General features: G+C 45.8%; 1 protein-coding gene across 1 annotated transcript in view; it reads right to left on the minus strand.

The window, feature by feature from the left end:
- npas1 (neuronal PAS domain protein 1) overlaps nucleotides 1-20,980 on the minus strand; it is a 30,708-nt gene extending 9,728 nt beyond the window's left edge. Inside the window, exons 1-5 of the mRNA XM_035534470.1 lie at nucleotides 20,537-20,980; nucleotides 13,233-13,452; nucleotides 9,531-9,769; nucleotides 1,442-1,509; nucleotides 245-334 (exon numbers count right to left, since the gene is read on the minus strand). Of these exons, the coding sequence (XP_035390363.1) occupies nucleotides 245-334; nucleotides 1,442-1,509; nucleotides 9,531-9,769; nucleotides 13,233-13,327 (492 nt within the window). The 5' untranslated portion in view covers nucleotides 13,328-13,452; nucleotides 20,537-20,980. The remainder of the gene's footprint in view (nucleotides 1-244; nucleotides 335-1,441; nucleotides 1,510-9,530; nucleotides 9,770-13,232; nucleotides 13,453-20,536) is intronic.
- Between the last annotated feature and the right edge of the window lie 4,020 nt (nucleotides 20,981-25,000).

A 25,000-nucleotide genomic window follows, 5' to 3' on the forward strand; every position in this document is an offset into this window, starting at 1 on the left:
GAGAGAGAGGGAAAGAGGAGGAGAGAGAGAGAGAGAGAGAGGGAGAGAGATTTCTTTCCTATACCCCTCCCATATCTTTTTCTCTCACACACCCACATGAATAAAACACTCCAACACACACACACACACACATCTACACAATACACACAGAACGAAGGGTTACTGTACATAAAATGCTGCACCCTCTGTGTGTGTGTGTGTGTGTGTGTGTGTGTGTGTGTGTCTCTCTCTCTTTCTGACTGACCTGTGAGAGGCCCAGGTAGATGGATACTGTCTCAGAGATGTACAGGAATCTGCCTTCTTGACTGACCACAAACACGAAGCCATCCAGAGACTGTAGAAATAACAAACACACAGAAAATGTTGCCGTATGAAATTATGAACATGTACATTTCTCATGCACACATAATTTAGCGCAAAAAGGTCTTGTTTTATTCCAGATTCAAATTAAGATCAAACCTAAATTAGATTTTTAGTGGACACTGACAGTGTAATTTAATTCAAGATTATAATCTCTGTTTAATCTCTGTCTAGAAGACACACAAACTCAACACCAGAACAAATTATACTAGTAAACGTTGATTTGAATATGCACATAAAAAATATGACATAAAAAAACAACCAAAAAAACCCCCAAACCCACTATAAACAATAATCAAAACCAGAGGCTAAAACGCTTGTTCAGTTTATCAGACACCAATCCCACCCACCAGAGCAATCTTCTGTGTACACTGCCCCCACAGTACTGACAGTAGTGTGTGTGATTCAAATCAGACCTGAAAGGTACACAGCCACCCCATTAAGAGACTCCTTCAAAGAATAATATTAATCGTAATAACAAGCATCCAGAAGTGAGCAGTAGAGGTGGCCACTTTGTTGGAGAATGATTGCTGTTTTGGCGGGAGCTCTTAAAGTGGCGGTAATTTATGCAAGTGACACGTTCGGTATGCAAATGCGAGTGGCCAGGAATTGTGGGAGAAGCAAACTGCCTGAATCGCGTGGAAAAATAAAGAGCAATTATCTAGTTATTAGTGACAGAGGACACGGCTGGGAAAAGAATCACTTTTTTTTTTTTTTTACGCTCTGAAGCGTTAATTTCATTTCTGCCAGGGTTCTCCTTCCCCACGCGTCGCACACAGACAGACCAGTGCCCTTGTACTGAGCTCTTCTCATGGTTCTTATGGCTGAAATGTTAGCACATTTATACGGATTCAGAGAAAAACGGTTATCTTACGGAGATACAAGTCTTATTTCTGCTCCATAATAATAGTAGTAAAATTCTGGATCTTTACAGGATAAATAAACATTCACACCAAATGTATCAGGGACATATGTTGCAGAAGACATGTTAAACACGCATCTGCTGACACACGTGCAGCAGACATGTTGGATGTTTATCTGTAGGGAGTAAATGACACGTGTGTGCAGCAGACATGTTTACCTGTAGCAGATGTGCACCGAGGTGCTGCTCAAAGATATCAGTGGCCAGTGAACGACTGGTTCTTCTCACTGCACAGCAACATACACACACAGAGAGAGAGAGGGAGCGAGAGAGGGGGAGGCATTAACACAGAAAGGACAAAACCACACTGGAACCATAACTGAGTGTTTTCTCATAAATTTGGTTACACATTTATAGCCTACACAAAGCAAGATAGTATAATTCATAAGATAGTATAATTTATAATATATAATTTTCTTTTATTTGTAATACATTAAAGGATAGTAACTAACACATCTAAATTAAAAGATGATGATCATTCAATTACTGTGTGATCCCCTAGGCATTAAAAAAGTATCCCATAAAACAAAAAGACAAAAAATTAAATGAAAATGATCTGGAAGTCCTTATACTGTGTTCAAAATAGTAAAATGTGTTAGGTGTATTAGATAACACATAACACACAGATAACACATAGTTGAACAATATCTTTAATAAGAAGTCAAACAGGAGAGTTTAGAGCCCATCTGATTTACTGAGACCTTAGAAAACTCTTTATGCATCCTAGAAGTCTGTCACTACAAAACTGACTCATCTGAACATCATGCAACAACATTTAAAAATGCTTCAAGTATACATCTCTGTTCTCTTACAGTTTTATAGTTCTGTCTTAGATGCTGTCCTCACAGCAGGTTGTATGATGAAAGGGTATGTTTGTGCATGTCTGTGTGTGTGTGTGTGTGTGTGTGTGTGTGTGTGTGTGTGCATGTGTGTTATTGTGGGACATGTTTGTGTGTGTGTGTGTGTGTGTCCAGTCCAAGGAAAGGATGATTATCTTAGTAATATCTATAAGTAATTATCTTAGTAATATTTAGTTATTTTCTAGCACAGGACAAGATACCTGACCCTTTCACTGGTTTCTCTCTCTCTCTCTCTCACACACACACACACACACACACACACACACACACGCACACACACACACACACACATGCACACACACACACACACACACGCACACACACACACACACACACACACACACACACACACACTCCTAAAGTCAGTACAGGAGCAATTGGGGGACAAAGCCATCCCGGCAGTGAGAGTGGGATCCCCTGCTCGACTGAGAACAGGAATATCAATGAGCCCTTTGAGAGGCCTGAAAAAGGGGCTCCATGCCCAGGCCAGGATAATCACTGTGTGTAGGGGCGCGCCGCACAGAGCACTATTTCTTCCCAACAGGGCTCACACACACACTGGCTACAGCTTGGGGCTGTAGTTATGAACCACAGTGAGGAGAACTGAGGGCTGATGGAGACCTCACATTAGCAAAGATAACATGGAGATAACAGACGGTTACACCACGATGAGCATGGTGATGAAGATGGTGATGATGGTGACAATGATGGCGATGAAGATGGTGACGAAGATGGTGATGAAGATGAAGATGATGGTGACGATGATGGTGATGAAGATGATGATGAAGATGAAGAGGATGGTGATGAAGGTGGAGATGAGGATGGTGATGAAGATGGTGGTGATGAGGAAGATGATGGTGATGATGATGAAGAAGAAGAAGATGAAGTTGGTGATGAAGATGATGGTGATGAAGATGATGGTGATGATGATGGTGATGAAGATGATAATGAAGAAGAAGATGATGATGGTGGTGATGATGCCGATGAAGATGATGGTGATGAAGATGATGGGAATTCTCTGTAATTCTCTGTAAGTTCTGCCCATATTTCATTACTACACTTCATTGCCAAATCCAACCTCAGTTCACGTCTGTGTCACAACTTCTTCATAATGCACACAAAGGGTCACAAAGGAAAAGACAACTAGTGAAGCTGCTCCTTCCTCCAAATAAGACTTTGTTTTATTTCTCTGTGTCTCTCCCTCTCTGTCTCTCTATCTCTGTGTCTCTCCCTCTCTGTCTCTATATCTCTCTGTGTCTCTCCCTCTCTGTCTCTCTATCTCTCTGTGTCTCTCCCTCTCTGTCTCTCTATCTCTGTGTCTCTCCCTCTCTGTCTCTCTATCTCTCTGTGTCTCTCCCTCTCTGTCTCTCTATCTCTCTGTGTCTCTCCCTCTCTGTCTCTCTATCTCTGTCTCTCCCTCTCTATCTCTATATCTCTCTGTGTCTCTCCCTCTCTGTCTCTATATCTCTGTGTCTCTCCCTCTCTGTCTCTCTATCTCTGTGTCTCTCCCTCTCTGTCTCTCTATCTCTCTGTGTCTCTCCCTCTCTGTCTCTCTATCTCTCTGTGTCTCTCCCTCTCTGTCTCTCTATCTCTGTGTCTCTCCCTCTCTGTCTCTCTATCTCTCTGTGTCTCTCCCTCTCTGTCTCTCTATCTCTCTGTGTCTCTCCCTCTCTGTCTCTCTATCTCTGTCTCTCCCTCTCTATCTCTATATCTCTCTGTGTCTCTCCCTCTCTGTCTCTATATCTCTGTGTCTCTCCCTCTCTGTCTCTATATCTCTCTGTGTCTCTCCCTCTCTGTCTCTATATCTCTCTGTGTCTCTCCCTCTCTGTCTCTATATCTCTCTGTGTCTCTCCCTCTCTGTCTCTATATCTCTGTGTCTCTCCCTCTCTGTCTCTATATCTCTCTGTGTCTCTCCCTCTCTGTCTCTATATCTCTCTGTGTCTCTCCCTCTCTGTCTCTATATCTCTCTGTGTCTCTCCCTCTCTGTCTCTATATCTCTGTGTCTCTCCCTCTCTGTCTCTATATCTCTCTGTGTCTCTCCCTCTCTGTCTCTATATCTCTCTGTGTCTCTCCCTCTCTGTCTCTATATCTCTCTTTCTTTTTGTCTGTCTCTCTGTCTGGACCTGTTGCTCTTTTTCTAGCATGCAACCTTTTAACCAAGTTAGGAGGTTTCTATGGTAACTGTGACTTTGGCCTTTTATTCCACTTAAGTTTGCTCAGTCAAGTCAGCTGATGGGAACTGTAGGCTGATCACCTGGCAACTCCTACGAACCCCCCCAGCATTACCCTACATATGGAGGCACAAAGGGCCTGAGAGAGAGAGAGAGAGAGAGAGAGAGAGAGAGAGAGAGAGAGAGAGAGAGAGAAAGACTACTCACAATGTCCTTCTCTGTCGCAATTATGCTTTCATTCAGCCTCACTCCCTCCCTACCCTGCTCCCCCCCCCCCCTCTCTCCCTCTCTCTCTCTCCCTCTCTCTCTCTCTCTCTCTCTCTCTCTCCCTCTCTCTCTCTCTCTCTCTCCCTCTCTCTCCCTCTCTCTCTCTCCCTCTCTCTCTCTCTCTCTCTCTCTCTCTCTCCCCCTATCGTAAACTCACTCCTTACGCGGTCGAACATAATTTGAGTGCAATTAACGTCCCTTAAAAGCCTTCGCCGCTTTAAACGCTAAGCATTAGAGGAGAAACGGGCACAGAGAGTGTGTGGGAGGGAGGGAGAGGAAGAAGAGGGAAGGAGAGAGAGGAGGAGGAGGAAAGGATGAAGGTCAAAAAACAACACAGGGAGGCACAGAGGAAAAAGCCCACCAAGGAGCAAAATCCCAGAGTCCATCTCGCTGTTTGACATTTGAAATCCTTACAACCCAAGAGTTAAGGGTTAACGTGATGTTAAGAGTAAATAGTGCTGTTTCATCATTCATACATATTTTACTGTTTTGTGATATGTGGTGGTACCATATATTATCCTCATTTGCATGTGATGTGAGTGATTCATAACAGAACAACGCTCTGCAAAACAAATCCCACCTGAACCTGTATGATGGTACAGAAGCCGATGTGGATGATGCGATGATCTTTTCTCTAATGTTTGCTCACAACAAAATTCACGTGCATCCATTTAGTTAATTGACAAATGTATTTAAAAGGCACATTTTGTTCTGTTTGGCTCGAGCGTGATGGAGAATGTTGCGACTTCAATAGCAGGCGTACACAAAGAGGAATGCCACAAACTTTTGCCATAAGGGATGCAAATGTAAGTGTTACAGGGTGAGAGGTTATAAACATACAGGATGAGTAGAGAGAGTTTGGCTGCACTACTGTCATTTACAAGTCCTGAAGCCATCAGCCCCCACTGCTGGTGAACGGTACAAAGGCAGGATGCTTTTATGTGACTGGCAGTTTTTAGTGTACCAGTGGTCTCATGGCTGCAGTTCGTTAGTCCTCGGTCGTGGCGTGGGTCTTTAACAAAGGAGGGAGACACATGAGGAGTTAAAGACAGTGTCCCACTTTTTAAATGGCATGGCATGGTTGCTGTCAGGCTTTATGAATCTGGGGCCTTTAGCGTGTAGACGCTTCTACAGGTGTAGAGGCGATGACGCAGACCTACAGGTTAATGAAGACAGGTTGGTGCATTCAGAAGAACAGATTGTGAGCTAAAATGGGATGGTCCACCTAACAGAAAACCTCAGAGCTCATTCAAATGTGTGTGTTTCCTGAAGGACTACATGTGTGAAAATCTAACATCAAAAGTTTAATTATTATATTATTATTATTATTATTATTATTATTATTATTATTATTATTATTATTATTATTATTATTAAGGTATTAATATTATTATTATTATTATTATTATTATTATATAAAAGACCAAGTGCCCCTATGTAGCATGCCAGCATACATACCAATGGGCACATGCATGCATGCGTGCACACGCACACACACACACACACACACACACACACACACACACACACACACATGCACGCACGCACGCAGACACACAAAGAAAGTGAAATGAAAAATATATAATTTTGTGTATATTAGACATTCTGTTCTTCCTTGTATTCTCATCCCCTTTGCTACTGCTCAGATCACCTCTCTCTCTCTCTGTCTCTCTCTCTCACTCGCTCTCTCTCCCTCTTCCTCTCTCTCTCTCTATCCATTTCTATCCCACTTCGTGTGAAGGTCATGCAATTGATTTTCCTCTGTCTATTCATTTTTCAAGACTGGCTTTGAAACGTGGGAAGCAGACAAAAGCTAGTCACTCCACCCACACCTCCACTCCAGCTCTACACCCCTCAGCCTTGCATGCAGGTATATGTGTGTGTGTGTGTGTGTGTGTGTGTGTGTGTGTGTGTGTGTGTGTGTGTGTGTGTGTGTGCGCACGTGCATAGATGGGGTGATGAGGTGGAGGGGAACCTGCTACACGCATGCCAGGAGGAGACCGGACCCAGGTCAGTCTACATTCCTCTGGCGGAACTGCAGTCATGGTTTACGCGCGCCACGCTCTGTCACGGGACCGCTTGCTCTCCACGTGTGGCACGCTAATGAGAAAGACGCAATTACGGAACCAATTGCTGGCGTGGCTAAAAGCCACGGAGACCAATCAGCATGATCACATTTGCATAATGCTACCCTACCCTGCCACCTTTACGTAGTATTATTGATGAAAGTGTTTTGTGAGGTGAGGCAGTGAGGGTCATCACAGGCGGGAAACATCTAAAAGTTTTCATGTTAGCTTTTTTTTAAATTTTTTATCACAGATGTTAAAAATAAATATCTCCAATTGTATAAATAAGTACACAAGTGACGCATAAGATAAATGCTTAAGAGTCATATGGGTTGTCTTATAATGAAAATCTTAAAACAACAAAAGGAATGACATTGGAATTTTAAACTTATAGACATTTTCAATTTGTGTTTGTCATTATTCGTTATCTCATTTAAAATATAATAAGGCTTTCAAGAATTTTAGAACATAAGCAGGTGTTTAGAATAGAGTCGCAGTTTTTGTATCAGTCTCAAAAACATATACAAAGTCGCGAAGATTCAGACGCCTGACATTTAACACAAATGTGCTTCTGGAAGCGCAAAGCAAAGCAAAGAGTTACTTTAAGAGAGAGTAAGTTGGAACAGAAAAGGAGAAAGAATATGACATTTTAGCAAATGTGAAGAACGCGATTACATTAAGAAGAGAAGGCGATCAGTGTTAAAGGTTTGCACCAGATAATGAAGGGCCCCTATTAGACAGACCCCACCGCGTTTCCAGACGCTAGCTTGGTGGCTTTGACTAACTTAACCGAGCTGAACTGCAGGTTTTGATGTTGTGCATGCTACTGAAACTGGCCAGACAGTTTGCGCGAGAATCTGTGCCGAATCCGCTTGCACGAGCTGCACGCGCAGATGGAGGCGAGTTAAGACGTAGTCATGAACTACAGCACACACACACGCGCGCACGCACACACAGGTGTTCCTTACCTCCATTCACGCTCTCGGATTCTCTCTTTCACCAGCACGCCTGTACGCACACGCGCGCGCCTAATTGTAGCCGAGCTGTTTCCCCTCGGTAATAATAGCAATTAGCCAACCCTTGTAATTGTGCTCTGCTCGTTACGTAGTTAATTTCTGTCATTACAAATTGCACAGATAATTTTATCCTTCTTTTGTGTAGCTTCTCTTTCTCTCTGGTCACACCGTATTTGAGAGAGAGAGAGAGAGAGAGAGAGACTGTGTGTGTGATATACCAGGCTATTTTAACAGTAGTGCGTTGCTTTGATGCGGCAGAGGTAATGAAGCTCACATACAGCGTAAAACAGAGACATTGTACATAAATAGACGCCACCGGCCAAGCCACTTGTTAACAAACGTCGAGGATTTTCCTTCTCCGTGAGGCTCCGACAGCTAATTGCCTCTCAGTTCTATTGCGAGACGAGCCTTACAGAGTGCGGAATGGACATCTGGTTGAAGCGGAGAACCCCATGACGCCAAATGACCCCGGCCAAATGATCAACAAGGTCCAAACTGAGTACTGGAAAGGCTGCAGGGAAAGACTGTGGATGTGTATTTAGATGATAGCACCGTGGTTGTGATTTTGTGCTCCGCAGAATTGACGTTTTTGTGCCGGCAAAAGTTGTGAGTGAACCAACGAATGCGTTATTTCGGATGAGCCATATTTAGCGCCGCATGACTGCAAGTGATTACTCCTGTGGCGCAATCTCAATTACTTTTCTCACTCTCGGCGCGCGCGTACGTGTTTGTGTGTGCGTGTGCGCGCGGGTGCGCGCGTGTGTGTGCGCGTGCGTGAACCCCATCTCCCCTCCACTTTACATTTTCCGCTGCAATTTTCAAAGTGAAAGTATCCCCAGTGACATACACAGGCGACCTATAAGACAATAATAGCCTATTCCATTTAAATTCATAATTTAAATTAATAACGCATTTGTATTCATACGCAGGCTGCCACTGTCATGTTAGAATTGAGTTTGGTCGGAGCCCGCGCCTCGCCATCTCCTCTGTTAATGGCACTCTCATATGTGAATCGACTCCGTGATTGATGCTTTTGTCAATACGGGCTTGGTGCACGTCACAACAGCAAATTGTAAGAGATATTTGGAAACGCTGTTTGTGTTCGGCCACCTCACAGGACGGCGCATACATAAGGGGGGGGTCACAAAATCTTAAATTTAAACTTTAAATTAAATACTTATACTTTATTTTTTCATTTCCGTATAGTTTACCTCACACAAATTACTTAATGGATGCATTGCTCTTTACACTAAACAAAGTAACAAAACAGAAATAAAGCAGGGGGTGCAAGGCAAATGAATTACTTCACCCAGAAAGCCCAACTACAAAAAGAGAAAGGAAGACAAGACCTAGAGCTGTGTGAGCCCGACATCGATGACGGTTCAGACTGGCGGACACACAGCTGCGAGGTCAGAGGGCAAATGTGTCTGAGTGATATCTAGCTCTGTCGGGAGTCCGTTCACATGATTTTTTACAGGGTTTGTATTTGTGGTGGTTTAAAAAACAACCACCCAAAATGCTGGCTGTCTGTCACATTCTATAGAATACTGGCTGAACCTTTTCTCACGTTACATGAAAGTCTCTCTATTTTAAACCATTAAAAAGTGTGAACGTGCCTCGTCATGCCTGGCCAGGTTCTGCATTTATAGTTATAATGAACTTTATTTAGTCATTCAAAATCTTAAATGAAGATACATTCAGGTTATTCTCTCATGCTAGTTTTTCAAAAATCCATCCCAGTGGATTAAGGATTTAATCATAACATCTTGAAGCCCGCTGACAGTTTCCGCAACACAATCCAATCCAAAAGCCAGACTCCAGCTGGATGGTTCAGAAAATATTCACCTCTGGGTTTGGCACGTGCTCACCTTTGTTGCAGTTATTCTCTTCTTCCAGCAGGGGGCTCCACGGCGGGTCTCCTTGGCTGGCGAAGTGTCTCATGTGCAGATAGCTGATGGTGAGGCGGATGACCGAGGCCTTGTCCAGCTGGCTGGTGATGGCTCCAGGGAGTGGAAGCATCTTTGCCAGCTCGAAGAACTCAAAGTTCTCTTTCCCACGGCGAGAGCGCGCCGCATTTCGAGACTTCTCCTTCCGCAAGTTCTGTAAGCTGAGAGGAAGAGAAAGATGTAAGCAGGGAGAATGGCAGAGGGTGTGGTTAGCTCTTTATGCAGTGGTGGCAAGGATGGTCAAATGTTTTTAAAATGCCATAAAGGACCATGTTGGGAAAAGCACACGAATGGGATGTATTCTCTGAACTGCCAAAGAAATAGCTGTTGTTAATGGTGACTTGATTTCAGGTGGGTTTTGAAGCCTGTTGTTCAGTTTCAGTGGAAATTGAAGGAGGCTAGAAACGTGGGCTTCATGTTGGGTGTGTGAACGTCAGATGATCAGAAGATGATCAGAAGATCCTTGACTCTCCACAGCCAGTTCCACCTGCTGGACGGCATGGGTGATGTGTGATGTCTGTGGTATTATTTAATTAGCTAAACTAATGTTTATTTGAAATCTGCTCATCACATGCCAGTAAAGGGTGGGCTGATGTGTAGTGCAGTGGTGTACCATGCTGATAGGGCTGCGTTAATTGAGCCAGAGACTGAATCTGAGTCGGTAACTGAAGACACTCATACCTGCAGACACGTTGCAGGAGGGCTGGTGGGACAAGCTAAAATGTTAAACCACAACTTGTAACTTGTGCTCTTGCAGTTTTAACTGTTTTTTTCTTTAAATCCTTATTAAAAAAATTCAGAATTAAAGGATCATGCATTCAGATCAATAACTATAAATAAATAACTAAATAAAAAGTACAGAAAAAATATCAAACACGAGCTTCTAACACTGACATCACAGCCGAGAAAGTGCAAGTGTTGTGACAGTTCCCTCCCGCAATCCCTTTGTGCTAAGTGGCACTCTGTCCGGGTTTCCCTGCCCAGTTCGTTGACATCCAGAGATCAGTGCAGTGGAAGTGGCGCTAACCTCCAGGGACAGGGAGGGGACCGCTCAGTCCGTTCGGTGCCTCTTTCCATCAGTTGAGCCCCGCATCCACTCTCTCAGAGCACCTCTGCTGATCTCAGATCATTTTAGCCCTGTCATGCTCAGTGGTATTAGATCGGGCGTGTGCAGGGAGAGGCTGATCTTGGATCAGTGCTCACAGGCTGTGGAGGAAGACTGGTTTTAAGCTCTTTTCACTGCCTCCATCCTGGGCAATGTGCCTCCAGGCTTGATTGAGGGATCAATGGGAGGGAGTGTCTGAGAGGTAGGCCAGGTAGCCTGTCGCTCTGATTGGGTATCGACTCACCCTCGATGGGGCCTGAGTGGTGGAATTATGTTGTCACGGCGACTTCACAATTTGTGTCTGCGCTGGAAGAAAGAGCCGACATGCGGCCCCCCCACCCTAGCTGTGTCTGTGACATTGATTCTCATTCTGGGGGGCTCCAGACGGGGGGGGGGGTGCAGATAAAATAAGTGTGTGTCTGTGTGTATGTGTGTGTGCCTGGGTGTGTGCACGTGTATATAAGGACGCAAAGAAAAATAATACTGACTAAAAGCCTTCAATAAAACTGACTGATGAAAAAATACTAGCTTATTTACTTACGTTAGACTCAGCATGTTCACATTTAAACAAAAGTAGGTATGCTGTGTGTGTGTGTGTGTGTGTGTGTGTGTGTGTGTGTGCGCGTGTGTGTGTTTGTCTGTGTGTGTGTGTGTGTGTGTGTGTGTGTGTGTGTGTGTGTGCGTGTGTGCGTGTGTGTGTTTGTTTGTCTGTGTGTGTGTTAACCTGTCTCTTGGTTAGTGTTCTCTCTGTTGTCCTGTGTTTTCTTACACTCTGTAAACCAGCCGTGTGTCTCATTATTAGACTGGAATGACCCTGGAGAGCTTTAATCGATAACATGCCATTAATTCTGTTTGGGTTTATATCCACCTGCAGATGAACACACATTAATAATTCCATTGAAGTTTAGTTAATCTTCCACTAATGGAACCAAACATACCATCTGTAAACCACAGTGAAGAGTTGTGCCCACACGCGCATACACACACACACACGGACATGAGTTATTATCTGTACTCTCTTTTGCCAGGGTTTGTGTTGGTAGTGTTAGGTGAGGTTATATAGCAGGGTTTGTGTTGGTAGTGTTGGGTGAGGTTATATAGCGGTTTGTCTTGGCAGTGTTGGGTGAGGTTATATAGCAGTTTGTGTTGGTAGTGTTGGGTGAGGTTATATAGCAGGGCTTGTATTGGTAGTGTTGGGTGAGGTTATATAGCAGGGCTTGTGTTGGTAGTGTTGGGTGAGGTTATATAGCAGGGTTTGTGTTGGTAGTGTAGGGTGAGGTTATATAGCAGAGTTTGTGTTGGTAGTGTTAGGTGAGGCTATTTAGCAGGGTTGGTGTTGGTAGTGTTGGGTGAGGCTATATAGCAGGGTTTGTGTTGGTAGTGTTGGGTGAGGTTATATAGCAGAGTTTGTGTTGGTAGTGTTGGGTGAGGTTATATAGCAGGGTTAGTGTTGGTAGTGTTGGGTGAGGTTATATAGCAGAGTTTGTGTTGGTAGTGTTGGGTGAGGTTATTTAGCAGGGTTGGTGTTGGCAGTGTTGGGTGAGGTTATATAGCAGAGTTTGTGTTGGTAGTGTTGGGTGAGGTTATTTAGCAGGGTTGGTGTTGGCAGTGTTGGGTGAGGTTATATAGCAGAGTTTGTGTTGGTAGTGTTGGGTGATGTATAGCAGGGTTTGTGTTGGTAGTGTTGGGTGAGGTTGTATAGCAGGGTTTGTGTTGGTAGTGTTGGGTGAGGTTGTATAGCAGGGTTTGTGTTGGTAGTGTTGGGTGAGGTTATATAGCAGAGTTTGTGTTGGTAGTGTTGGGTGAGGTTATTTAGCAGGGTTGGTGTTGGCAGTGTTGGGTGAGCTTATATAGCAGAGTTTGTGTTGGTAGTGTTGGGTGATGTTGTATAGCAGGGTTTGTGTTGGTAGTGTTGGGTGATGTTGTATAGCAGGGTTTGTGTTGGTAGTGTTGGGTGAGGTTATATAGCAGGGTTAGTGTTGGTAGTGTAGGGTGAGGTTATATAGCAGGGTTTGTGTTGGTAGTGTTGGGTGAGGTTATATAGCAGGGTTAGTGTTGGTAGTGTTGGGTGAGGTTATATAGCAGAGTTTGTGTTGGTAGTGTTGGGTGAGGTTATTTAGCAGTTAGCAGAGTTGGTGTTGGCAGTGTTGGGTGAGGTTATATAGCAGAGTTTGTGTTGGTAGTGTTGGGTGATGTATAGCAGGGTTTGTGTTGGTAGTGTTGGGTGAGGTTGTATAGCAGGGTTTGTGTTGGTAGTGTTGGGTGAGGTTATATAGCAGAGTTTGTGTTGGTAGTGTTGGGTGAGGTTGTATAGCAGGGTTTGTGTTGGTAGTTTGGCACCTTCTGTATTTTGTACATTGTATTTACATTTTTAAAGTAGTTTTCGTGGAATTATCTGAAATTGGTTTGTTTTCTGTTGTATTTCTAATTTGTTTATTTGTTTGTTTGTGCATTTGTATGTGAAATAGAGCTCACTAGGGTAGGGTGGGTGGTGTGCGTGTGTGTGTGTTCTCTCTCACCAGGGTAGGGTGGGTGGTTTGGCGAGGAGTCCTTGTAGGAAGTCCCACTCCACGCTTACGCACTTCCCCTCGCTGACGAATGGCATGGCTGCCATTGTGCACACCGCCACCCCCACGCAGGCTGTGATTGGCCGAGGCTATGTCAGCCCGAGACCCGCTGCCTCCCACGCGGGCTGTGATTGGCCAAGGCTATGTCAGACCAAGACCCGTTGCCGAGGAGCTGAACGCACCAGAGGGGGAACAGGAAGCGAAAATTAAGATCTTCTGATTCTGCGTTTATATAGTGGCGGTCCTCAAATTTAAATAGACATTTAACAACAATACAGAAATAATCGCATGCAAACACACGCACACACACACACAGCCCAGTTTCCAGTGTTTTTCGTGCCATTTGGCCATTCCCCCCAGTGTTCTGTGGCATTTAAAGGGCCAGCGTGCCCTGCAGCACTGTGGTGTCACGCCCAGTCCTGCTGCCCTCTGGCCAGCTCTGGGTGCCACTCAGCACTATTTCAGATTTAAACCACCCTGGCACCATGCCCCAGACTTACATCACTCCTCTGACCTTACCTGGTACACACACACACACACACACACACACACACAGAGGGACATCCGATGTGTGACCTCTGTGTGGGTCAATGCCACCTATAACCTGACATTTAACCCAGAGGTCTGCTGTTAGCATCTGCTAAGCTTCACGAGGCTGGCGTCTCTGGGACTCAGCACTGGGGACCTGGACTGTTTGGTTATGTGTGTGATCGTCCCAGTCAGACTACAGAAAGGCTGTTGAGAAAATTACGGCTTTTTAAACTTAAACTGTCATTTACTGCTTTTTCATCATAAAAACAAAGACATAAATGACCAACACACACACACACACACACACACACACACACACACACACACACACACACACACACACACACACACAGCTCTATCAGACATCTATAGTATTTAGGCTATCTCTTCTGATCTAATCATGTAGGATCTCTCTCTCTCCACCCTTTCTATCTCTGCAGACATAATGGAGGTGCCTTCCACCATAATTGTTCAATTAACTTTCTAACCTTGCAGACAATTATGTCCGTTTTCGAGCTCCTTTGAAATGGACATAACCATGAATGGACACTGAAAGACATTACCATCTACCATAAAACCAAAGCCATCACCAAAAGTGTCATTTCTGTAGAAACATTAAAAAGAAATACGTATTTAGCAGTCAGTTAAGGAATATGTGTTCATGTGCAGTACATTATAGCGCATAACGGAAACATAATGCTCAATTCCAATTTACTGAGACTTTCAGCGGGTTATAGTGGGAGAGCACAGTTCAATTTCGCTTCTCAAATTTGGCCCTCTTTCTTTTCTTTGGATGCCCCTGTACCCTTAATAGTTGCATCTTGCATTTATAAACATACACAACTCTCTTGAACTTTTCCGAAACCTGTTGTAGGTTTTTTTTCGGCAGACAAAGGAAGCTCACTGTTCTCTTAGTTCACTCCTGACCCAGGTCAGTGGTGCCAAGTTGGGGGAACAGTGGCCCCTAGCTGCAGCTGGAACAGGGGCTGGACCGGGCCTGGACTGGGACTGGACCGGGCCTGGACTGGGGCTGGACTGGGGCTGTGGGCTTGGCTGTGGGCTCGGCTGTGGACCCGGCTGTGGGCTTGGCTGTGGGCTCGGCTGTGGGCTCGGCTGTGGGCTTGGCACAGCCTGCTCTGTTTGTTTTCAGAGGGGATTGTTAATTAGGGTCTCCAGCTGTCTGAGGCTCGTTAGCACACTCTGTCCCTCCCCATGGAAAAGGCAAACAGGGAAATGAACACATTTAAACCACCCCTCACGCAGACAATGCTCCATGAGTTTCAAACATACGCATACGCACCGCCCTACCCAAACACACACACACACATTCCACTATTATTCATCCCATATTTACACACCAGACATCACACTGTCATTCTGATTGAAATGTCAAGCTTGCTGGTCTGAAGATGACCGATAGATTTCTGGTCAGCTGTGCAAACGTTTGCTTTTTTTCTCCTTGACCTTGACCTTGGGAATACCACCTCCATTTTCTCTGGTTGAGCACTCATTGACCTTGAGGGTGAGGAGGGTTTTGTGTCAACACAGAGCTGTGACCCCACTAGCCAAGCCTCCCGTCTGCAGCTGTGTGCTCTCCGTTCAGCACGGTGGTGCTCAGTAGCAGCTGCTGCCCGTGACTTACACACGGAGGTGTGCCACCACACTGGGAGTGAAAGTGTGTAAGAACACCGAGGGTGAAGTGACTGACCCTCGGGTGATCGGCTAACGTCAAACTTAAGGGAAAAACAGGAAAGCTTCACACTGTTTCAGCTCACTGCAATATCACACATCAAATTTCATTTAGGGAATATGTTTGCAATGTATATTCATTGCAAGCATATATGAATAGGTAATATATAATGTATATACTATGTATGTTATATATAATTCATGCAGTTCTCTGTCAATAGAGTGAGTTTTGATCCTTGAATACTAATCACTCTGCTCATTTCTCTCTAAAGTCCAGCATTAAGAAGTCAGATGTAGTCTCATTTTCTCCATCTGCTGATCAATCAACACTGTCAGCCTCTCTCTCTCTCCCCCTCTCTCTCTCCTCTCTCTCTCTCTCCCTCTCCCCCTCTCTCTCTCCCCTCTCTCTCTCTCTCCCCTCTCTCTCTCCTCTCTCTCTCTCTCCCCTCTCTCTCGCTATCATTCTCTCTCTCTCTCTCTCTCTCTCATTCTCCCTTTCTCTCTCTCTCTCTCTCCCCTCTCTCTCTCTCTCCCCTCTCTCTCTCTCTCTCCTCTCTCTCTCTCTCCCCTCTCTCTCGCTATCATTCTCTCTCTCTCTCTCTCTCTCTCTCTCTCTCTCATTCTCCCTTTCTCTCTCTCTCTCTCTCTCTCTCCCCTCTCTCTCTCTCTCCTCTCTCTCTCTCTCCCCTCTCTCTCGCTATCATTCTCTCTCTCTCTCTCTCTCTCTCTCTCTCTCTCTCTCTCTCTCTCTCTCTCTCTCTCTCTCTCTCTCAGGTGATCTGTTCTCTCCTCTGTCTGAGCATGGCTTCCGGAGTTCTCCACTCTCCACCTTGCTGTGCTCTGATCACTCTTCCAAGGTTCCCGTTCCCCTCTACAAGGCTGCAGCACACTCCTCGCCCTGCTGCTCCATTAATTATCTAATGGAATCAATACGCAGTTTGATTAGATCAGAGTGACCCTGCCCCGCCCCTGACCAGCCACACATACGAGGAAGCTGAAATGACGAACAGTGAGCCAGACCAATCAGCATGCAGTGCCCATGATCTTGGAGTTTTTTGGTCTCATTTTGGACAAGGAGAACAGCTTCTGTGGTTCAGAAAGTTAATCTGTTGAGAGAAACTAGTAAGAAAAACGATGTGTGTGTGCTGGAGGGTGTGTTATAGGAGGGTGTGTGTTGTAGGAGGGTGTGTGTTGTAGGAGGGTGTGTTGTAGGAGGGTGTGTGTTGTAGGAGGGTGTGTTGTAGGAGGGTGTGTGTTGTAGGAGGGTGTGTTGGAGGGTGTGTTATAGGAGGGTGTGTTGTAGGAGGGTGCGTGTTGTAGGAGGGTGTGTTGGAGGGTGTGTTGGAGGGTGTGTTGTAGGAGGGTGTGTGTTGTAGGAGGGTGTGTGCTGGAGGGTGTGTGTTGGAGGGTGTGTTGTAGGAGGGTGTGTTGTAGGAGGGTGTGTTGTAGGAGGGTGTGTGTTGGAGGGTGTGTGTTGGAGGGTGTGTGTTGTAGGAGGGTGTGTGTTGGAGGGTGTGTGCTGGAGGGTGTGTGTTGTAGGAGGATGTGTGTTGTAGGAGGGTGTGTTGGAGGGTGTGTTGTAGGAGGGTGTGTTGTAGGAGGGTGTGTTGGAGGGTGTGTTATAGGAGGGTGTGTTGTAGGAGGGTGTGTGTTGTAGGAGGGTGTGTTGGAGGGTGTGTTGTAGGAGGGTGTGTTGTAGGAGGGTGTGTGTTGTAAGTGTGTATTTTGTGTAAGGGAGAGATGGATATTTAAATGCTTTAAACCTTGTCTATCAGGACTTTTGTGAAATTATGTTGAGGCTTTTTTAGAGTCTTTTTGGTGTTCAAATAAACTATGACTTTTTTGTAAATCGTTTTAATGGCTTAGAGAACCGTTAGTGATTACAGCAATGTCCTGAACTGTGTCAGAATAAACTTAATCAAATTGCCAGAAGTGTTATTAGAATGGGTGACTGGTTCAATCGAAATAATATAGGTGAAGGAAAGCAGGAAAGGTGTTCACACACACACACACACACACACACACACACACACACACACACACACACACTCACACACACACACACACTCACACACACACACACACACACACACTCACACACACACACACACACACTCACACACACACACACACACACTCACACTCACACACACACACACACACACACACACTCACACACACACACACACTCACACACACACACTCACACACACACACAAACACACACACACACACACTCACACACACACACACACACACACTCACACACACACACACACACACACACACACACTCACACACACAGTAGCTCACACACACACACACACAAACACACACACACTCACATACACACACACACACACTCACACTCACACACACACACTCACACACACACACTCACACACACACACACTCACACACACACTCACACTCACACACACTCACACACACACACACACACACACACACACACACACACACACACACACACACACACACACACAGTAGTTCCCCACTTAGCAGTAGCAGGGTTTTTTTTCCTCCAGCACACAGCATGAAATAAGCACACATTCTTTGGCTGCCAGCAGCCGTGGTTGGCGTGCACGTGGTCTAAGGAGTGTGGTATACCTTCACCTGGAGATATATATATACATACACTACTGCCCTGTTCAGCTCCCTGGCTGCAAAGGGCATGATTTCTGAGCAATTTGAGTGCGATAGACACACAGTATAAAGACCAGCGTTTCGACGAGGCACGAGCTTCAGAAACCCAGCGTGAGGGTGCTCGGACAGATATCTCGGGTTAAAATAGAGCTTTGTTTTTGAAAGACACTTTCTATGTTGCTGTATGTTTATGTGTGTGGAGATGTTGCAGTGTGTATATGGAGTATATAAATATCTGTGTGTGTCTCTGCGGAATGGGTTGTGAGTGACAGGTGGGGTTATGTAAGGGAGTCACAGTGGGCTATAGCGGACAGGCTGACCACAGATCAGGTCAACCGAGTGTGACACCAACAGCTCCTGACACACCACTCCTGACACACCACTCCTGACACACCACTGACACTGTCTGTCACCAAGCCTGTCCACTCTGTGTGTGTGTTTGTGTGTGTGCTGTAGTCATATTCCTCTCTTATTCAATATGAATGTGTGTTTTCGTTACACTTTAGCGGGCTTCTTCATGTGTGCCATTACCTGTCTGCTGCCTCTGCCTCGCTGTGTTGCAGGTGTGTATCTACCAGTCCCCTCCCACTATAGTTCCTCCCACTCATGCCCCTCCCACTTTTCCGCCCTCACACACTCAAGCCCCTCCCAGAGTGCTCTTTGTTAACCTATGCATGCCCGCTCAGCGCTGCCGGACTCCTCCATGTGTGTAAGAGCACCGAGGAAAGGAGAAAATCCTCTCCCAACCTCTCCATGTGGAAACAAAATTAAGCTTCCTTAGATAACAGCATCCTTAACACACACACACACACACACACAAACACACGCGTGAACATACACACACACCTGAACACAAACACATACATACACACACATATACAAACATATTCATGGGCACATACACATATATTCATGCACACACACACGCATGGACAAAAACATGCACACTAATACATGCACACACACACACTTTGACATGCACATTTACACACATGTATGCGCACACACACACACACACACATGTTAAAAAACCCCCAACAATATTCTGTAATGAACCTGAAGGGCATCATGAGTGACAGGTAGGTGTTGCTAGTGAGATATATCTTCAAAAACACAATAAAAGCAATCAGGAGATCCCTGAAAATCAAATCTCATATAAAGCTTCTGTAGCTAAAGACCAGAAAGACAGCGTGTCCTACACACATGTACAGACAGGCTGACGCTAAACTGAATTCTGCATCCAGCTGTTAACACAACTTTCCAACTAACCTCCAGTTTAGGGAATGCCAACGCAGATCTTACGGACTGTCTTCATACATTCCAAACAGCTCTAATGTACCAGGAGACTAATTTAACAATGACATGCAAACATTAATTTACTGAGCACACATTTCAGACTAGAAATCACAACCAAGCTGAATTACATCTATCAAGTTTTTGTCTGTTAAACATAACAATAAACAATACATTATTATTATTATTATTATTATTATTATTATTATTATTATTATTATTACAATGCCACTGGTTATTTACAGAATGAGTCATCATTGTTCCTGAACATAATGTTCGCTCGTGAGCATCTCGAGCGTTGTCGAGGTTAGGGTCAGCTTCGACAGCAGCAGCAGAAAGTGAACAGCAAAGTGCGTTAGTTTGTTGAAATGCAGTGACTCCTACACACTCCTCCTTAGCTCTCGTCTATGTACAAAGGCAAAATACGGCACAGAAAACAAATGTTCCCATTTGTCAGCCACAGGCAGTTAGATTTCTGACGCACGGAGTCCCATTTAACCGCGGTTATTAGCTCCAAAGGCGTCGGATCACAGGCGAGTGTGCTGCTCTCCGTCTGGGTAAGTGGCTTACACAGAATGCGGTGTCATTGTAGGAGAGCTAATCCTACGAAATCCGCTAATTAGGGGAGCCGTAATGTGGAGGCGCGCGAAGCAGCGGGCTGAGCCCAGCTGTGCTCTATGCAGCGCGCTCTCCTTCCAGCAAAGCAAAACAGCGCGTGTGCTCGGGAGACAGTGGCCAAGTGCGCAGCCCTCCGTCCCGAAAACTTTCCCACGGAGTCAAACCCACGGGCGCACGGCAACGAAACAAGCCTGGAAGCACACGCCAACGCACGCGAGAACCAAAACACAACGCCACTCGAGAACAGAGGTGCAGTGGTAACATAGGTGCAAATGAAACAAGCGCGCACAGAGGAGAAACTGAGAGAACCGTGCACCGGCATGTGATTGAACGGTGCAAGCGTGTGTGCGTGTGTATGCGCGCGCGCGCGTGTGCGCACGCATGCGTGCGTGCGTGCGTGCATGTGTGTGTAAACAGTTTCCAGAGCAGGAGCGTGGAGTCGCAGCTGAAAGGGCACTAACCTGATGTGCATGTCCAGCGCTTCGCGACTGTGCTGGGACAGACGCGTCTTCCTCCGCCGTCCTCTTCCTCAGATGTCCCCGCGCTCGGACAAATACCCCCACGTGTGACCACCGCGTTTCAGGACTTTCACACACACCACAGACATAGACACAAGCATACACACACACACACACACACATACACACACACACACACACACACACACACACACACACACTCTCGAGGGGTGACAGGGGGTCAGACTGGACCGGGAACAATCGTGCTCACACAAAAGAGCCGGCAGCCACGCAGCCACTATCCAGCGTGAGTGTGAGTGTGTGTGAGAACGAGCACGCGTGTGTGTGTTCAGCAGTAACGGCAGAGAGATCTATGCTTGGTTCTTTCACTCGCTCCCTCTCTTGTGCGCTCTCTCGCTCTCTCTCTCTCTCTCACACTTTCCTTCCGTCCAGCTCTCTTCTCAGATATGACCTGAGTGAGGAGATATACAGAGTATGCTCTTTTCTCTCTCTCTCTCTCTCTCTCTCTCTCTCTCTCTCTCTCTCTCTCTCTCTCTCTCTCTTTCCTAGCACAGTCTTTTTCTTTTCATTTCCTCCTGGGAAAGCTACGCACAGCAGTTCTCTCTCTCTTTCTCTCTCTCTCTCGCTCTCTCTCTCTCTCTCTCTCTCTCTCTCTCTCTTCCACTCTCACTCAATCTTCTCTCTCTTTCAGTCTCTCCCTCTCTCTCTCGTTTATCCTCCCTCCTCCTCGCTGGCCCTTTACTTTCTCACTGTCAAAGCTGCCTTTCAAATGCTGATTAGCACCCAGAGTAAGAGAGAGAGAGAGAGAGAGAGAGAGAGAGAGAGAGGGAGAGAGAGAGAGAGAGAGAGAGAGGAAGAGAGGGAGAGAGAGAGGGAGGGGTATACCTAAGAAAGGGAAGATTCCATCACAGCTAAACACAGTGTAAACCTTCTCCTCAGCCTTCCACAATCTCCCTCAGACGTCACACATGCAAGTGAGCATCGCACAACAGCCCATCAGAGGTTCTCCGGAGACAATCACACACACACACACTCTCACACACACACACACACACACACACATACACACACACTCTCTCTCTCTTGCACATATAAGCAAATAATCCCACTTGGGTCGTTGGGTAGCTTTGCGAAAGCGCGTTCTGTTTCCCTCCCTCCCTGTTCATTCCCTGCGCCCTCAAACACTACTCAGAATATTGATACATTACCCCCTCCACCCCCCCTTTCTCTCTCTCTCTCTCTCTCTCTCTCTCTCGCCCCCTCTCTCCATCACTCACTTTCCCCGCTGAATACTGATAGGCTGTCTACTCCGTGGTCTGGGTTTCAAATTTTGTCTCTCATTTTCTTTCTCTCTCTCTCTTTCTGTCTATCTCCCTTTCTCTTCCTCTCTTTCCCCCCTCTCTCTTTCTCTCTCTCTCTCTCTCTCTGCACTCATGAAAAAGCCTAAAGAAATATAAAGGGGGGGGGGGGGGGGGGAGAGCAGAAGTTAATGCACTGAGCTCAACATAAATTCAGTTAAGTACCGTTTCAGATTATGTCCAGCTAAAATGATCTTAGGCATGTGGGAGGGGCATACGTGAGGGAGAGCGAGAACACGCTCCTCTACGGCACACGGTGGGGGGGGGGTGGCCTGCTGTGAGGACAACAGGATTTAAAAGGAAGGAAGGTGAGAGAGAAGTTGGAGGTAATGAAGACATGCAGGTATTTTTGCTTTCCAGTTCCTGCATTGTTCACAGAGTGGGATGTTCCATTCAGGATGGGGGGAGGTGTTAGAAAGGGAGCTCAGCCCTGGTAAATCGCCCCAACACTCATATCTTAACTCGACTCTTACGAAAGACTTTTTCGTTGGGTGTTTCTGTTTATGGTTTATTTTAAACAAAGTTTTGAGCAGAAGTGATCAACTCGGGAAAGAAAGAGAGTTTCATCTTGGGTTTGAAAAGACTGTAAGTGAGATAATGCTCACACCATGTGATTGTGGTTACCACGCACACCACCAACCCTAACACTTTATATGAGTAGTGTGAGGGGACATCACGCACACCACCAACCCTAACACTTTATATGAGTAGTGTGAGGGGACATCACTCACACCACCCACCCTAACACATTATCTGAGTAGCGTGAGGGGACATCACTCACACCACCAAACCTAACACATCTGAGTAGTGTGAGGGGACATCACTCACACCAACAAACCTAACACATTATCTGAGTAGTGTGAGGGGACATCACTCACACCAACAAACCTAACACATTATCTGAGTAGTGTGAGGGGACATCACTCACACCACCAAACCTAACACATTATCTGAGTAGTTTGAGGGGACATCACTCACACCACCAAACCTAACACATTATACGAGTAGTGTGAGGGGACATCACTCACACCGCCCACCCTAACACATTATCTGAGTAGTGTGAGGGGGACATCACTCACACCACCCACCCTAACACATTATCTGAGTAGTGTGAGGGGGACATCACTCACACCACCCACCCTAACACATTATCTGAGTAGTGTGAGGGGACATCACTCACACCACCCACCCTAACACATTATCTGAGTAGTGTGAGGGGACATCACTCACACCACTCACCCCCCCCAAACTACGCTTTTGCTGGCTGTGTATGATTGCAAAACAAAGCTCATGACACAGACGGCCATTATGGCCACAATCTGGTTTTGCGTTTAAACAGCGTCACATCTGAGCCAAGCCTGTCTGCACACAGTCAACCTCCCAGACTAATTCATCCACAGCGATGTGTGTGCCCAGCAGGTCTCATCTGCACTAATGGACTGAGGCCAGTGGAGATGTATAGTACTATTATTACAAAGGTGAGAAAACAGAAATGTCCATAAATTAATTTGTCTCAGATCTCTCCTTTTGCCTCTAATTACAAATTCTGAAAAACGCAGCAACTGTTTTGGTGTAGGTGTAGTGTGTAAGTGAAGACAAGCTGTCCTCACAAGAAACTGCATACATGACACCTTACAGTCACACTAACTTCAAATGTAAATATTTAGAAATATTACAACTCTAGAATATATATATATATATATATATATATATATATATATTTCAGATTTTGAACAGAACTGTTCAAGACACATTTTTACATTTGTCTTTTTATTATTTTACATTTAATCAGTTCGGGCCAGTAAAAAGTGACATTGCTAGAGGAAATAAGACAACACCAAACCAAACACGCAAGCGAGCTGAAAACGACTGCCCAGATATGACGGCTTCGCTAATTCAGAATCTCCCTCCTTAGGGGTGGTCATTTTGAGCCCCTCCCCCCTCACACACTCTCATTCTCTATTCAGCACATAGGCAGTGCTGCCCTGAACTGCCTCTCTTACCCTTCACTGGCTCTGACAGCACCAAAAGTAATTACCACCCTAATTTATCCTGTCCTCTTTGTGCATACGTCAGTGTGCATGTGTGTGTGTGTGTGTGTGTGTGTGTGTGTGTGTGTGTGTGTGCGCGCGTGAGTGCGCATGTGTTTGTAAGTGTGTGATTCAGGCTATCAGCGGATTTGCGTGCCCGAATGTGTGTGTGTGTGTGTGTAAGTGTGCACACTCATGTATATGTCCATGCGTGCTCATATGGGTGTTTGTCTGTTGTGCGTGGCTAACCTCCCCTTGGTCTAATTATTTAGGCCCAGAGTCCCTATAGTCCCCATCTACTTCTCCATCTCCCCCTTCTCACCTCCACCCTAAACCTTTACTGCCCCCTGCAATTGCCCCCAGCCTGCCTCACTGCTCCCCAAACAGACTGCTCCTCCTATCTGCTCCCTCACAAATCCTATCCCAGGTGAGCTGACGACATCAGGAAGCCTTAACAAGCTCTGAATATTAATGAGCTGTTTTAAATACTAATGACATGTGCAATTCAATGAGGTGGGTGGTGCTTGCCGTCCACAGTGTGTATATGTCGATGGATCATTCGGTCTGTCGTTATGGTGTGATGACGCTTGTGTTTCGTATAGATCTGCTGTTCAGAGTGGGACGGGATATTGCACATTTCTAAACTCTCTCTTTCACAAGCTCCTGTGTCTGTTTTCTATATCTTTTGTTTTTGTTTATCTGCCCTGCTGTGATTGGAAGACAACTCTCTCCCTCTCATTCATTCTCCCTCCCTCCCTCTCTCTCTCTCTCTCTCCTTCCCCCCTCCCTCTCTCTCCCTCTCCTACTCGATATGCCATCCTTGTTCTTCTGCAGTCTGAGGCAGGTCTTTCTGACCCACTTCCTGTTCCATTGCTGGCCCTGTGATCACCGTCCGCAGGGCTACATTGCCGTGGGCAGTCAGGGGTGGGAGCGGCAGATGAAGGGATCACCGGAATAAGGGCGGAGGTAGAGGCAGACAAACACGAGGACGCAGCCCAGGGGAACGAAAGGCGATCAGAGGAAGAGGACAGAGGTGTCCCTGGTGGTCTTCTTGTCCA

Source organism: Electrophorus electricus, chromosome 15, assembly GCF_013358815.1.
Source record: "Electrophorus electricus isolate fEleEle1 chromosome 15, fEleEle1.pri, whole genome shotgun sequence".
In the NCBI taxonomy this organism is placed as follows: Eukaryota; Metazoa; Chordata; class Actinopteri; order Gymnotiformes; family Gymnotidae; genus Electrophorus; species Electrophorus electricus.